The sequence below is a fragment of the Scatophagus argus genome, chromosome 23 (assembly GCF_020382885.2).
Source record: "Scatophagus argus isolate fScaArg1 chromosome 23, fScaArg1.pri, whole genome shotgun sequence".
Taxonomy (NCBI): domain Eukaryota; kingdom Metazoa; phylum Chordata; class Actinopteri; family Scatophagidae; genus Scatophagus; species Scatophagus argus.
The window spans coordinates 9,205,490-9,219,418 of NC_058515.1; the positions used below are offsets into that span (position 1 = coordinate 9,205,490).

Genomic DNA, 13,929 nt, shown 5'->3' on the forward strand with positions numbered 1-13,929 from the left:
TTACAGCAAAGCAATAGACAGAGAGAGAAAGAGAGAGAGAGGGAGGGAGGGAGAGGAACCGGCAGCAAAGGAAGAGAGAGGGAGCTTTTGAACTCCCAGTAGCTGTCAGGATTTTCGGCTCTCCTGCATGCTCTCTCCTCCCCCGTTGATCTCTGTCTCTCCGCACCGCAAACACCAACTCACACGCGCGCTGCGGTGCTCCAGCGGATGGACTCATTTACGCACATCAGACGTGTGGAGCAGCGCTGAAGACAAGCCAACCACAGGCACACAGCACCATACATGGAGCAAACTTTAACTCTCAACTCTGTAAGTCTTGAAACCACGAAATTCTGGAGTCTTCATCGTTTTGTCTGTTGGCGTTTCTCGGCTGTTTGGTGATGCCATGCTCATCTTTCACAGTGCCCTTCCGTAGTTACCTTTCCTCCTTCGGGCTCCTCTTAGCCCCCCGTTTGTAGCCTTTGAGCGGCATACAGTGGTTAGCTTGTGTGGTCTGTCAGAGGAATGTTTTGACCAGTGCCAACTGAAGTCTCATGTGCTGTATGACACACACGGCGCTGCTGTATACAGCAGAATGTGGTTGAGTCTCTATATCGGGATGCACGGTAACTTCAAATTAGATGTTATACTAAAAGAGTGTCGTGAACTAACCCAGGATTATTATTGTAAACTGCACATCAAGTGTTGCTTAGGGGCCTTTGAATGAAGTGTGCTCTGTTGCACTGCCCTCAGAAGTGACCCTTTTCACAGTCAGTTGGCAGCACTGCTAGAAGTTAGATTTGTTGTGAGGGAAGCTGAGGTCAGAGTTTGTTGTCAGAAGGAATTAAATGGTCAGTGAATGTTCAGTAGCATTGCATTTTTAGGTGATCACGTAAGAGCCGCAGTATAGACTGAAGTCGAAATAGTTGCCTGTGGTTTTGCCCCCTTGGCTTTGTGCAGACATGTCCCTGCTCTTATTCATCAGTCTTCTTATTCATTGACACACGAGCACTGCTAAAATGCATCTTTTTTTTTAAATTATTTTTTACTCATAGTTACTCATACGTGCATGTCTTAACGTGCAGTGTATGCAAGCAACCAGCCTTACAAGTTGAGTTCTGATTAATATAATAGCTGCTAAAATTAGATGCTTCATTAAATAAATTCTTCCATCTATTTTTGTTGCGGGTATTTTGACTCGCGGAGATGAGCAGGAATGGTGTGTTCCTGGGGATTAGCAGCAGAGGGAGGAGAACACGACGCGCTTTTATCTCGCTGACATCACATTGCCAGCTCTGGAGTGTGGGTGGACAGTTGCGCTCACAAAATGTGTCCTTAGGCTAACATTATAGGATGCCAAGACTATACAGCCTGACATTTTCTAAATGTCTCCACTATGATTCCTCTTCTTCCTCTCTTCTCATGCAAGAGGTTTCATTGGAGTTACAAAGATTGTTCTCTCTGAACCCAACGACTGGAAAAACAGTGCATTAATACAACAAAACTAGAGTAGAAGTTATTTAACTGTCCAGCTGCTTGGAGTATGAATATGCAACAGCCAATAACCAGATGACCAGATGTGGCTGTGGTTGCTGAGTTTGCTGTTTGACCAAACTGTAACCACGGAAAATACCCGCTGCTTCGCCATCTCTGGACGGAGTTGAACTGCAGCTCCACTCTTGGCTATTGTCACACCAATGCAATGACATCATCTATCAACATTCAGGATTATGATGTATGTCTTAGTTAACCACACAGTTCTTTATCATGCACTGTTGATTGGCTACAGGAAGATTTGGTCTGAATCAAGACATCTGTGGATGTGATACACAACTTCTGGAGGTGATTCATTCCCCACACACTGTTTACCTTCCTCGATCATGCTATTATTAAATTTCTCTACTTCACTGAAAGGGAATCAACTGCCAAGGGTGTGGAGGTTGCTCAACATGGAATGGCTTTGGACCTGCCAGAGTCTTTTATCACCTCCACAGTAACAGTTTAAACATGTCTGGGACACAGCAGGCTGCTTGTCACGTTCAGCTCTTCACCTGAAACCTGTAGCTCAGATGACGCCTCATCGTGTTTGCTTCACCTCTTAGAGACATTGAGCAAACTCATCTTGTTTGAACTGGAGAGGAATTGCAGAGAGGTTTGGAAAGTGAATGTAGTTGGTATCTTTTTGACCTTGTGTTGGTGTAAGACGCTGCAGAACTGGGCCAAGGTCTTGTCTACTTGGCACTGTGGAAGTCATAAACATGGATTTTTTTGGGACGGCCAAGTTACTCTCCTCTGATATTGTTTTTTTGCTCTTCTTTGGCAATCTGAACACTAACTTTCCCCCATGATGTATTTCTAGAACGTCTTCATCTTGTGGTCAACATAAAGAAACAAGATACGTTGTTTGTATAGCCTGGTTATTGTAATAAAGTCCTGCATATTGTTCATGTTTTAACTTTGACCGTGTGTCATGATATTTCTTAAGGCAGGGATAAGCGCTGGACATGTTAGAATGTATATGCCGGTGACTAGCACAGTTAGTGACATAGAAAAATAAGAATGAAGGAAGGATGAAGATCTATGTTGTATATAGACAAAGGGACACACTAAAATGTATGTATTTCTGCATTTCCTGCCACTGTAAGCATTGTCATGAATGTGTTTCCCAAATACCCACAGAGACAAAATGCCATCCTATAGCCGTCAGCCTGGAGGGATAAACTTAAGCCAAACTTACCTTCCCTTCTTTCCCAGTCTCACTCAACCAGCTCAGGTTCCAAGCATGACCAAAAGGATTAGACAGCGGGATATAAGGTCTGTAGGACTCACACGGGAAGTAAACAATGAAGCAATAAGCAATTCCTTGTCATTGACAACATACAGCCTTGCACACTTCCAAGGAGGAAGATATTCAATTGTATTGTGGCCTTATCATCACACAACAAATGTACTCAAGTGCCTGACTTTTCAAAACACAAGCTTTCATGTAAGTTAGTTTGGTGGAAAACAGTGGGAGTGGGGGTGGGGGGGTTGTCACACGGCTAATTATAGGCGTCAGGTTTCAGGTTGGAAAGTCCATTTCTGGTGTTTTTTATGGAAGAGAAAGAGAGCAGTAGCAGGGTGTGGTGGCATCTTATGTGGTTTACCCTCCTCAAGCCCTCTAGGCTCATGTGAGTGCAGTGATAATAAATTGAGATGGGAGGGGTCGTGGTCATTGGCTCTAGTTTCCCTCTCTGAAGTTATTCTATTTTTGCAGAGTTCAGCTGTGCTCTGTGAATCAGTGTATGTATTTCACTGTATTTTATTCGCTACTTGTTTCTCTTCAAAGCATTTTCTTCCGACCTGCCCACCTGCGACATGCCAGAATTCCCTTTTGTTACTTCAACAAAACAAAAGGAGTCATGTCATATTATCAGTCTTTTTGGCTTCACATTTAAAATACGATTCCATTGCCAGGAGCTGCACAAGTTCAAGCAGAGTTACCAGCAAGATCAGAATTTACATTGTTGTTTAAAGTGGGGAAAGACAAATTCTAATTTTGGCTTAGGTGCCGGGTTGCTGACCCTGCGAGAAGTAGGGCAGCAAAGGGAAAAAGGTAAACATCTACAGTCAGAGGAATGTTGGTACTCCCTGTCAGCTTTTCTAACAACAACAAGTGGCTAACACACACCACACAGACAGCACTGAACAAATCACAGTAATGTCACTTTAATCCAGAAAGGAGCAGAGCCGTACCCATCTGCTGTGGCTAACGGAGGCAGTAGATTACTGCTGATCAGGGGGATTAAGAGATGAAATGCATTGTGTCAATGGCCTCTGTTTGCATGCAAATCACTCATGTCTTTAAAGGCACTGAGAGCAGCCCATTTGTTAGTTGAGGGGATTACACTTAAAAGACACCTCAGCACCAGTCTGGACTGTCTTGACTCGGGGCCGATGCCCAGACACGTGTCTCCCCCAGCATCATTGCAGTGTCTGATCAAAGATCTTTGTTTGTAAAATCATTTCATTATATTTGTTTGTAGATTAAATTCTTCAGAGATCAGCGTATCACAGCTACTGGAAGCTCTTTGCACCCACATACCTTTGTCTGTTTGTTTGTAAAATAAAAAATACATATAGATTTGGCTAAAATGTGAAAGTAATAAATCTAAATTTAGGTTTTGCTTCTCTCTCTGGTTTTGGATTCTAGCCCAAGCAGATCTTCACCATTAGTTAAAATAAAATTCAGATTGTTCAAAGACCAACATGTAAAACTCATAGAGTTAGATCATAAGTAACTCCATAGCATCATTCCTGAAGCTTTCATGATGAAAATATTATGTGCATGTTAAAATATGCTATATTTCTTTCTCAAACCTTCATCTATAAACATAATTCAAATAGGAAATCTAAGGGGAAGCTAATTGTATTCATATTGTTTACCATTCCTGATCCACTACCATCACATAAGCGTGCTGACCTCATCAAATTCTTGCTAACGTGATAGTGTCTGGCAGATTTACTGTGACAAACAAGATTTCCCACAGTAAAAACACTAGCTCCCGCTGCTTAGTCCACATAGTCGTCCGTATACACTATCTTCACTTAGATATTGTCAGAGGAATTTCATAATTCTCTGAAACAGTCTGTCGCCCTGTCTCTCCCCCTCTCTCCTTGCTTGGTTGGGAAAGAAATGTCTCTTCCATCTTATCAGTCACCGCACCCTCGCCCTTTCTCCCTCAAAAGGAAGTTGCCTGCATGCAAGGCTCTCTCTTGATGTTATTTTCAGGGAATGGTTTTGTCGTCTGCCGCAGATACCAGGCCTAGATTATTTTCCGTCTTCAGTCGAGATTGCCTGGTGGAGAACTTGAAATGCAATTAGTGAGGTCTTGTGACAAGCAGTGCTCATTGTCGCTGTAAAGCCTGTCTAGAAATGTTTCACAAATTGATTAAATCAAGCGGTGGCTCAGAGCTCACGTGAAAACAGTTTACTTTTGTGGCACTGGTAAAGCAAGAGGTAGAAAAATGCTTTTCCTGGAGGAGTTTTGGTTTGAGAAGTTCTAGCATTCTAGCGTTTTGTTCTTGTAATGCGCTCATAGCTGTGCTCACCTGGCTGCAGTGAACACTCTGCCTCACCCAAAAGGTAGAAGTAGATGGTTCTGTGTCTTGTAATTTTGGGACCACATGAAAGCGTCCACGTTTTCTCTTTCTGTGTTGAAATTATAAATTATAGCATGAAATGAACACAATGTAATTATCTGCATAGTATGGTGTTGAATGTACTCATTCGTACCAACAGGAAATGACTGATAATAATATGTGCACCGATGAACAGCTATGACTTTGTGTTAGTGCTATGTTGGCCAATAAAATACATGCAAGGGTACATTCCTGGTGGATTACTTTGTAAAGCAGTCACTGGGTAGATCTTCATGATGGAAAAAAAAAACAAAACAAAAGATGGTCTTCATTTCATGCAATACAACCAAAATGAATGTGCGGTGTTTGGCATCTGATAAGGCTTCAGGCTCATACATCTGTCATTAAAACTGAGTTTCTCACTGAGTATTTCTTTCTAATATTGGTTGAGGATGTGTTCTGCACATTTTCTAAACTTTCTATAAAATCCCTAATTTGACAGTCCTGCTCACTTTACACAGCAATAGACCTGGTTAGCCAAGGTGTCACATATTCAGAATTTGAACTTTTCTCTCAAAATATTAAATATAAAAAGATAAGTGTGTGTATGCATAGGAAAAACTTCTGAGAGAGAGACTGTCCAGAAGTGCATGTCACATGTCATTATTTATCCTCATTGGTCACATTGTACAACCTAGTGTATTTAAAGCACACTGAGGCCTTTCACATCCCTCGCCCATGTATCCTTTCACATGTTTACATACATGAACACACACCCCTCTTGAGGGGGTATCAGATGTCATCTGTGATTGCCCTCCTCCAAAGCACCCACACAGCCATGCACACATGACAAACATCCAATTTCCAAAGTGATAGACCATGTAGAAATCTGATTAAACCGGAGAAGTCTACCATGAAAACCAGGCTGTTAATAAAAACTGTATCTTATCCATTATTTACGGCAAAATTAAGTCCAAAGAATGCTACCTCGTTTGCCACGGGAAAACCTCAGAAAATGCCACCCATGCTTTTCAAATAATGGTCCAAGAACAGTCGCTGATTGTGGAGATTTTCGAGAAATGCGGAGACACAGTGCTGCAGTGGAGACAAGGAGCAATGCCAAAATAAAAAACAATTTTCTTTTTCTGGTACATGAACTAAATTGCTAGCAGAAAATGCCACTTAATAGAATTATTACCATTGGGGGCGTTACAATGGTGCTCTGTGACAGCGGATAATGAAGCTCAGAGTTCAACTTGTGGACTACCAAACTTTTATTTTGATTTAAAAAAAAAAAAATCATCTGGTTTCAATTTAAACTGACAGGATATTTCTTCCCTCTTTCAAGTGAAGAGAGAGTGCCCCAACTGGAAACAAAAGAGGGGGGTTGTGGTTTTGACATGGCGAGAGCGTGTTTTTTTGCAAGTGGAATAAAGGGGGGGTTAATTCATCTGAATCCTTCAGGCCGCTGTGGTAGAGGCTGTATGTATTGTCGGGCAGGTTGCCGTGGCAACAGCTGCAGAGTAAGGAAATCTTTCATCCTTCTCACTCCCCCTTCCTCCTTCTCCTCCTCCTCCTCCTCTTCTCTCTCTCTCTGTCCAGTACCTTGTCAAATTTCCTCCTCTCTCTCCCTCCCTCCCTCCTTCTCTTTCCCTCGCTCCGACTTGTACAGACATGGTTTGCAGAGTTTTGGGTGGGGAATATTCAGGTATGCGTTCACACACTCACACACTCACACACTCACACACACACACACGCACACTCACACACGCACACAAAATCTGTCTATGCCGCTTGTGGAGCAGAATAGGGAACAATGAGTCTCAAAAAGAGACTTTCCTTCAAGAGGACCTGGAACTTGAACACTGTAAGTAAACTGTAGTTTGCCGAGGAAGCCTCCTCTTCCTCCTCTGTGTGAAGTGGGGAGACTCCTTTTGTTCACTCAGCTGTTTTTCTCATTAATCTCCCTACTTGTCGCTCAGCTCTCTCTCCCATTCAGAACAGCTGTTTGAAGTGGCGGAGACTCGTGTTTGTATGCATTGTTAGAATCAGCCTTGACTTGTATAAAAGTTTAGAGGAAGCGTTTCTTTTAATCCTAAAGTGTTGAACAGAACAGTTCAGTTTTTGAAGGAAATAACATGCCTGAACAAGCCTGAAGTACCAAAGAAGTCACTTTTTAAAGACGTGAAATGCACTCTGTAAGAAGTACTAATGGGTGACATGAATATTTGTGTGAATGTGGTTTATCCTTTAACTGTTTTAGTGCTGATTAAAATGTGTTTTTTGTCGCGGGGCTCACTTATGATCATACACTTAAATCTTTGTTGGTGTGCTCATCTGCGTTCCTTCAGCATGTGGTGTCTCGGGATGCCAGACTATACGGCATGCGGGCTGTACCACAGTAAAGCTGGACAAGCGTTTTCCAGCCGGAGAGCCAAATCCTGCTCTACATTTGGAGCCAGGGTACTTGCTCTGACTTGAGCTGTGATTTTGTCCATTTGGTTGATAACCACCTAATGTGGACAGCTTTTAGAGGGATTTCAGCAGGAAAATGGGATTGCTGCAATTCAGCCTTAAATGAAATGAATCAAAGAGTGTCCCTGGGACGGCAGAGCCACCCATGGTGGACCAGCTCGTCACGAGAGGTGTCAACAGGGGAAGGGAGTGTGTGGACAGGAGGTGATGATGTGCCTGGGTCATCTGTTTGGCCTCATTGTAGTGGAGTTGAAGGAAAGGAAGCAAAAACGAGTTGAGAAACACACAGAGTGGTGTGTGTGTGTGTGTGGGGTCTAACGCCTGCTGTCTCATACATACAAATCTATATACTCACACCACTCTCTGTATATTTACTATAGTGGTCAACTTTTGCAAATGGAACTTGTGATCATTGTGTCATTAATTAATCAACTGACTTGTTGATCTAAAGATTATTGACCAACAGTAATTTCAATAACAAGTCAAGGAAACAGCCCTCTGTTTTATATCCTTGTATACTGAATATCCAGGTTTTGAACTATTACCTTATTCTGGAAATGGTTAATCTCTTATTGGTATTTATTTGTATTTGTAGATGTGTCAGAGTTGGTCAGACTAGTTTAAGGATTTCGCAACATTCTCATTCAGTTAAGTGCTTCAGCCTTCTGATGCATCTTATGACATATTTGTCATCAAATTAAATCCTTTCTGGTTTAAAAGATGATATATTGAATTCCTTTATGTGTCAAGAGCGTATTCACCATTATTTATTATAATACTCCCACTCTTGTAACATGTCTGTGAATAAGTGGAATTTTCCCTCTTACAAGAAGTGGATGCCTGTTATGTGTGTCACTTCAGATGTAAAACTTCTCCATATAGTTTTAAAAATAGCGTTGACCCCCAGAGCATGGATGGCAGTGAATATGCCAATTTACAATTGCAAAGTTTCAAATTTGAGAACTTTGTTTGTTCAAAACCGAAATTGACGTCACATTGTGTAATGTCTGTCTTGTGCTTTAAAGTCAACCACAGTCACAACACTGTATATATTTAATGTTTGAGGTTTAGCCGTTTTTAGCCCAAAAAGCACAGACAGATGGAGTGAGTGTTCTCTCTTTTCTCTCTCTCTCTCTCTCTCTTTCTTTTCTGTTTTGGCTTCATGTTGGTCCTCATCCTACCCACCCATGATTACTGTACACATGCTAACCACCACACATGGACTGGCTTTTGGGTGTTGACTATAAGGGGTTGGACTCAGCAGCAGCGGAGCTGTAAAGAGACTGTGACAGACAATTAGTGGCTTTGCGGTCTGTGTCTGATAGAGCTTTTACATGTGGTCACTCCCAAAATGGAACCAAGCGCCACATTGGTGCACATGATCACGGTTATATCCCTTGTCTTCAGCTGACCGGTATTATCAACAAAAACTGAAAAGAATCCGCAACATGTCTGGGCTTGTTCTGTGGCTGATCGATTGAGCTCCAATGATGACCAATTTAAAATTATACTATGAATAAAATCTGACTGAAATGAAACCATATTCTCATGTGGATGCCCCTCTGGTGCGTCAGTTTGTGTTAAATTCCGTTGTTCTGTGATTTTGCAGCTCTGCAGACCAGTATTATGCAATTCCACTAAAGTACCATTTGTATGTACTGCTCACACCAAGACACCAGGCTGGCAGTAAGAGCCTTGTTTCAACGTATTATCCGCCTTGAATATTCACACTTTGAAGTGGCAGCTCAGAAAACGCTCTTCTGGAAATAGTCCCCCCTTTTCAGATGAATCCTCCAACGCACTGATTCTTCTAGCGTTCTTGGACCCAGCCCGAAGATGCGCCTCTCATAACCTCCCCTGCATTTAATAATATTTTTGTGGCAACAGCCTCATACTTTGGGCTGTAAAATCTCTTTTTATTAGCTTCACCGAAATTATGCTAACCGGTTTTACAGAAGCCCAGTGATTTCAAACCGAAGTATGTGCCAAACAGATATTTGTTGATCTGTCGTAATGTCATTTAGATGTGGTGTTGGATATAAATAAACCCAATTATGGAAAGTTGTCACTGTGAAATTTCCCTACCCTCTGGGGGTGCTTGTGCTATTTGCCTTTTATTCTGGGACATCTACACACGCATAAAGCACTCATTCCCCAAATTAACAAGTGAAAAGAGGAGCATTAAAGCCAGTGATGGCCTCTGAAGTAGCTCTGCCTTGATGAGCTCTAATCTTTGTGACTGCTTTCAACAGGAATGCACACATTCAGGGCTGTGAGGATCAGTTAAAGTGATGGGGTGGGTCCTGCTGTGGAGGTGTGAACAGCTGTGTGTGGTAGAGACCAAAGGGTCCACCCACTTACAAATTAATGGCCTTCTTTTTTGTAAGGACCCAAGATCCAACCCTTTCCCAGTAGCACACACTCTCCCACATACAAACAAGAAAGACACACAACTCAGAGCGACTGGTGGGATGCCTGAACAGACACTGCTATCAACACCGTCTTCAGTCTCTTGTCTCAACACAGGAGGTCATGAGGGTAGCGTCTCACTCATGTCTCTCTTTGTTCTCTTTCAGTCTGCTGCTTCCTCAGATGGTGGTGAGTACCATTCCTTTATTACTGCTTAAAAAGGCTCTTCTGTAAGAATCCAAACATGATCTTTGGGTATGAAATGTGGAGAAGAATGCCAGCTCTGTAAGCAATTACTTAACACCTGAATTAAATGAGAAGATTAACAGCATTTTACTGCTTTTCTTAATGATACCTTTTTACTAACATACTGAAATGTTTTGATCTTGTTCAGCCTGTGGTGCTATTTCCAGCCTTTTTCAGTGCCTGTCTTTCAGTGTTTTTATTTCTCATTTTCTGCTCCACACTCAACACTGAAATTTGTGGTTACTCAGTAAAATGCTCTAATAAAAAGACTTAGTGAGACTGATGTATTCATTGTGGACAGCATGCCTCATTAACAGAGGATGTTTGTTGAACGTGTTTTGGGTTACAGTCGGGGCTAGTTTGCGTGCTGTCTGGTCTCCCCTTTCATAGCAGTTTTAATAACATTTGCTAACAGGCTGACCGAGGCTGCGGTGAGGGAGTGCAGCTCTGCTCCTTTCACTGTGGATGTGGATCAGACATGCTCGGCTGTTTGCTTTCTAAAGCCATCTCATTAACCGTGCAGCACACAATGTGGTAAACACGAATCCCAAAGCCTCAGTCCTAATACATTAAACCAAGTCCAAACAAGTGGCTTAGCTTCGCACAGTGACTTTCAGCAACACGGGAGAAACCATCCATTTGATCTTAGTTTGTTTGGTCTTTGGTCACACTTGCTCAGATTGTCGTCCTTAAAATAAAACCCATGCAATTTTAATGAGACATGTACTGATTCAGTTGCATTCATTGCTAAGAAACCAGGATGTAGTGTAGGTTTGAAAAGGTCATGTAAAGGCCACCTTAGTCATAATTTGAAAGACCTCACTGTTAGGCTGTTAGTGATGTCATGTACTATTTACAGTATTTCACAATGACACAGTTTAACTGCAGCCGTTTGTAAATCTGCTCAAATTCTTGTGCAGGAATATCAGCAAGATTGAGATATGCTGTACCATATCTCATCTGAACATTTCTGTTCCCAAATGTGCTCTGTTAATACAAGTTGCCCATGCCAACCACTTGACTCTCCGCAGAATGACAACATCTATCCATTTGTCACAAATCCCACTGTGACCCTTTTGTTTTTACTATGCGCTCCCTGCCTGGTCGGCCCACAGCTCTAAAGTGGCCATCTGCTGCCATGATAGCAGGTAGTGTGCAGTCCAAGCCCCCCTTCCCACTTAAAATCCCGGATCCTCACCCACACTCTCTCTTTGTGTCCCTTTAATCAGTCATGTCCCTTTCTTTCTTTCTTTCTTTCAGCTCCCTTTTCTTGCCACTGACCCTTTGCTACTCCTACCAACTTGGATGCAATCAGACATTTTAGCTCCGCACTTCAGATTTCCCTCATAGCAAGTTATTGTGTAACATTGATGTGAGTTGTAGTAGAGTAGAAAGCCTAGTAGAAAGTACAGTAAAAAGCCACTAGCGCTCCTTTACAATTTCTTGACAGTTACTTTATTGTCTAATCCATTTTCTCTGTTCGTTTTTAGTTAATTTGGTACAGTTAAGGAGCACCTTTGGCTCCTTGTTGTGTTGAGAGGACGAGATGACTCTTAATTCCAACAAGTTCATTTATTAATTTGCTGGGAACTTTTTTGTCTTTCCCATTACCTGCAATTTCCGGCAGCTAGCTCTTCAGGAAATTGTTGAAAAGACTGTGGTGAGAGCTGTAGGTGAACTAGGTGACAATAGTTAAATTAGCACTACAACCAGTTTTGTTCCAGTGATGATCATTTTGCATGTTTACTTGTTGACACTGAGCTTCTCACATATGTCACAACGAAGGAAAACAAACAAAAATGCTAAAATCCACAGCGGTGTTTACAAGGTTGAGAGGGCACACAGGAGAATGGCTGTGACAATCCCTCTGGATGGAATTACTCATTAGTGCCCTCAACACTTTCGCTCTCCTATCTTGCAGACTATAGTGGAGTCCAGTTGCAGGGATGCTGCAGCCAAAGCAGCCTGAACAGTAATGGCAGCCTTCCAGGAGCAGGCAGCCATCGAGGGGGCCCAGAGCAGCGTGTGGCCAGCTGGGCCGCCTGCTTCGAGCGGCTCCTCCAGGATCCAGTGGGTGTGCGCTACTTCTCGGTAAGAAGAAGTTTCTCAAAATGATTCAATCCTGCCAAATTTTACGAAAAGTGTTGCCAAAAACAGCTGACATGAGGTGTCTTCGTGCTTCAGATTTAAGGTTCAGGAAGAAAGTGGGTGAGCAGCAGGATTGTAGTTCGGGTTTTAGTGATTCTGCTAAGTCATTCTGTTTCTTACTGAACCCTTGTTTTGACTGATGATGTTGGAAAGGAGACCAAAATATGTTAAAAGTAAACTCACTGCCCATTATAACTTCAATTAGGGGCATCAAAAGTGCGAACGTTCCTTCATGAATTAAACTTTTTATGCAGCCATTACATTTTGCTGTATCAGTTTGTTGTCAGCACATATAAGAAATCCTGGATGTATATAGATTTGAAACAGGTTTAAGTTTAAAAACAATTGTCAATGTCCAGCCTTACTAAGTACAGGCATCTCACTTATGTTACCATACCTCCCACATAAAAGATGCATTTTTGAATTTAGCCCACAACACTCTCAGAGGACTCAAATATTAAGTTCTGTAGTCCCAGAACCACCTCGCTCCTCACCTTCCCTCAGCGCTGCACTCGCCTACACTGTCCTGCGCCTACGCTTACACCAATATTGTTCACAACATTACACCCAATATTTTTTTCCTCACTACTCGTCTTAACAACAACAACAGAAAGAGGAGAAAATGTTCACCAGTTTGAGATCCTACAGAAACTCACATACCTGTGTGTGTCCCCACAGGAATTCCTCAAGAAGGAATTCAGTGAGGAGAATATCTTGTTCTGGCAGGCCTGTGAATACTTCAGTCGTGTTCCTGCAGCTGATAAAAAGCAGGTAAGTCCATAACACGAAGCTACAGATGCACTCAGATCTTTTGAATGGTGGTTTCTTTTAAGCTGTGATCCATTGTGACGTGGCAGATAATTGCGTAAAGTAACAAGATAAGTAATACACGTGAGCAGAAAATAAGATAAATAATAAGATAAAACAGAAAGTGTGATATGCAAAGACTCTAATTTTAAGTCGTTCACATAAAGAGTTTTTTAAACATGTTTGATATTTGTGACTGATGCGGGTGACCTCTGATGTTGTGTGTGTGCCGCCCATGAGAGACAGGCTGATAAATAAACAGCCGTACCTGAAGTTAGCTGTGTTTTGTTAAGTTAACTCATACCTGATCCCTTCAGGCTGTTCAGTCCTACACGCCTCTCCATCCAGAATCTCAACCAATCTACTGTTCTGTTGTTCATTGCCATATATTTTATTTTTATTTTTTGTCATATATTTTCTCAGTTCTAAGGTATATGCTCCTTCTTGACTGTCACAGACTAAATCTCTATATATTAGATGGAAGATGAGAACAGACATGGCAACCTAATTATCCACGATTATTCTTGATAGTCAGCATCATCAAGCCTCTTTTTCGTGCAGCTCTCCCAGAGAGCAGGAGAGATCTACAACAGCTTCCTGTCCAGCAAGGCCACCATGCCGGTCAACATCGACAGCCAGGCCCAGCTGGCCGATGACGTCCTCACCTCCCCACGGCCCGACATGTTCAAGACACAGCAGCTACAGGTACCAGCAACACAAATTTAGACTTTCTCCTATCTATAT

General features: G+C 42.2%; 1 protein-coding gene across 4 annotated transcripts in view; it reads left to right on the forward strand.

The window, feature by feature from the left end:
- Nucleotides 1-13,929, forward strand: part of rgs12a (regulator of G protein signaling 12a) — a 36,422-nt gene that overhangs the window by 9,216 nt on the left and 13,277 nt on the right. For 2 of the 4 annotated variants that reach the window (XM_046381183.1, XM_046381182.1), the window contains exons 4-7: nucleotides 10,152-10,173; nucleotides 12,152-12,321; nucleotides 13,057-13,149; nucleotides 13,747-13,890. In XM_046381183.1, coding sequence (XP_046237139.1) covers nucleotides 10,152-10,173; nucleotides 12,152-12,321; nucleotides 13,057-13,149; nucleotides 13,747-13,890 — 429 coding nt within the window. Of the gene's footprint in view, nucleotides 1-19; nucleotides 310-6,829; nucleotides 6,968-10,151; nucleotides 10,174-12,151; nucleotides 12,322-13,056; nucleotides 13,150-13,746; nucleotides 13,891-13,929 lie in introns of those variants that run through there. The other 2 variants (XM_046381185.1, XM_046381184.1) reach the window with 2 other exon arrangements.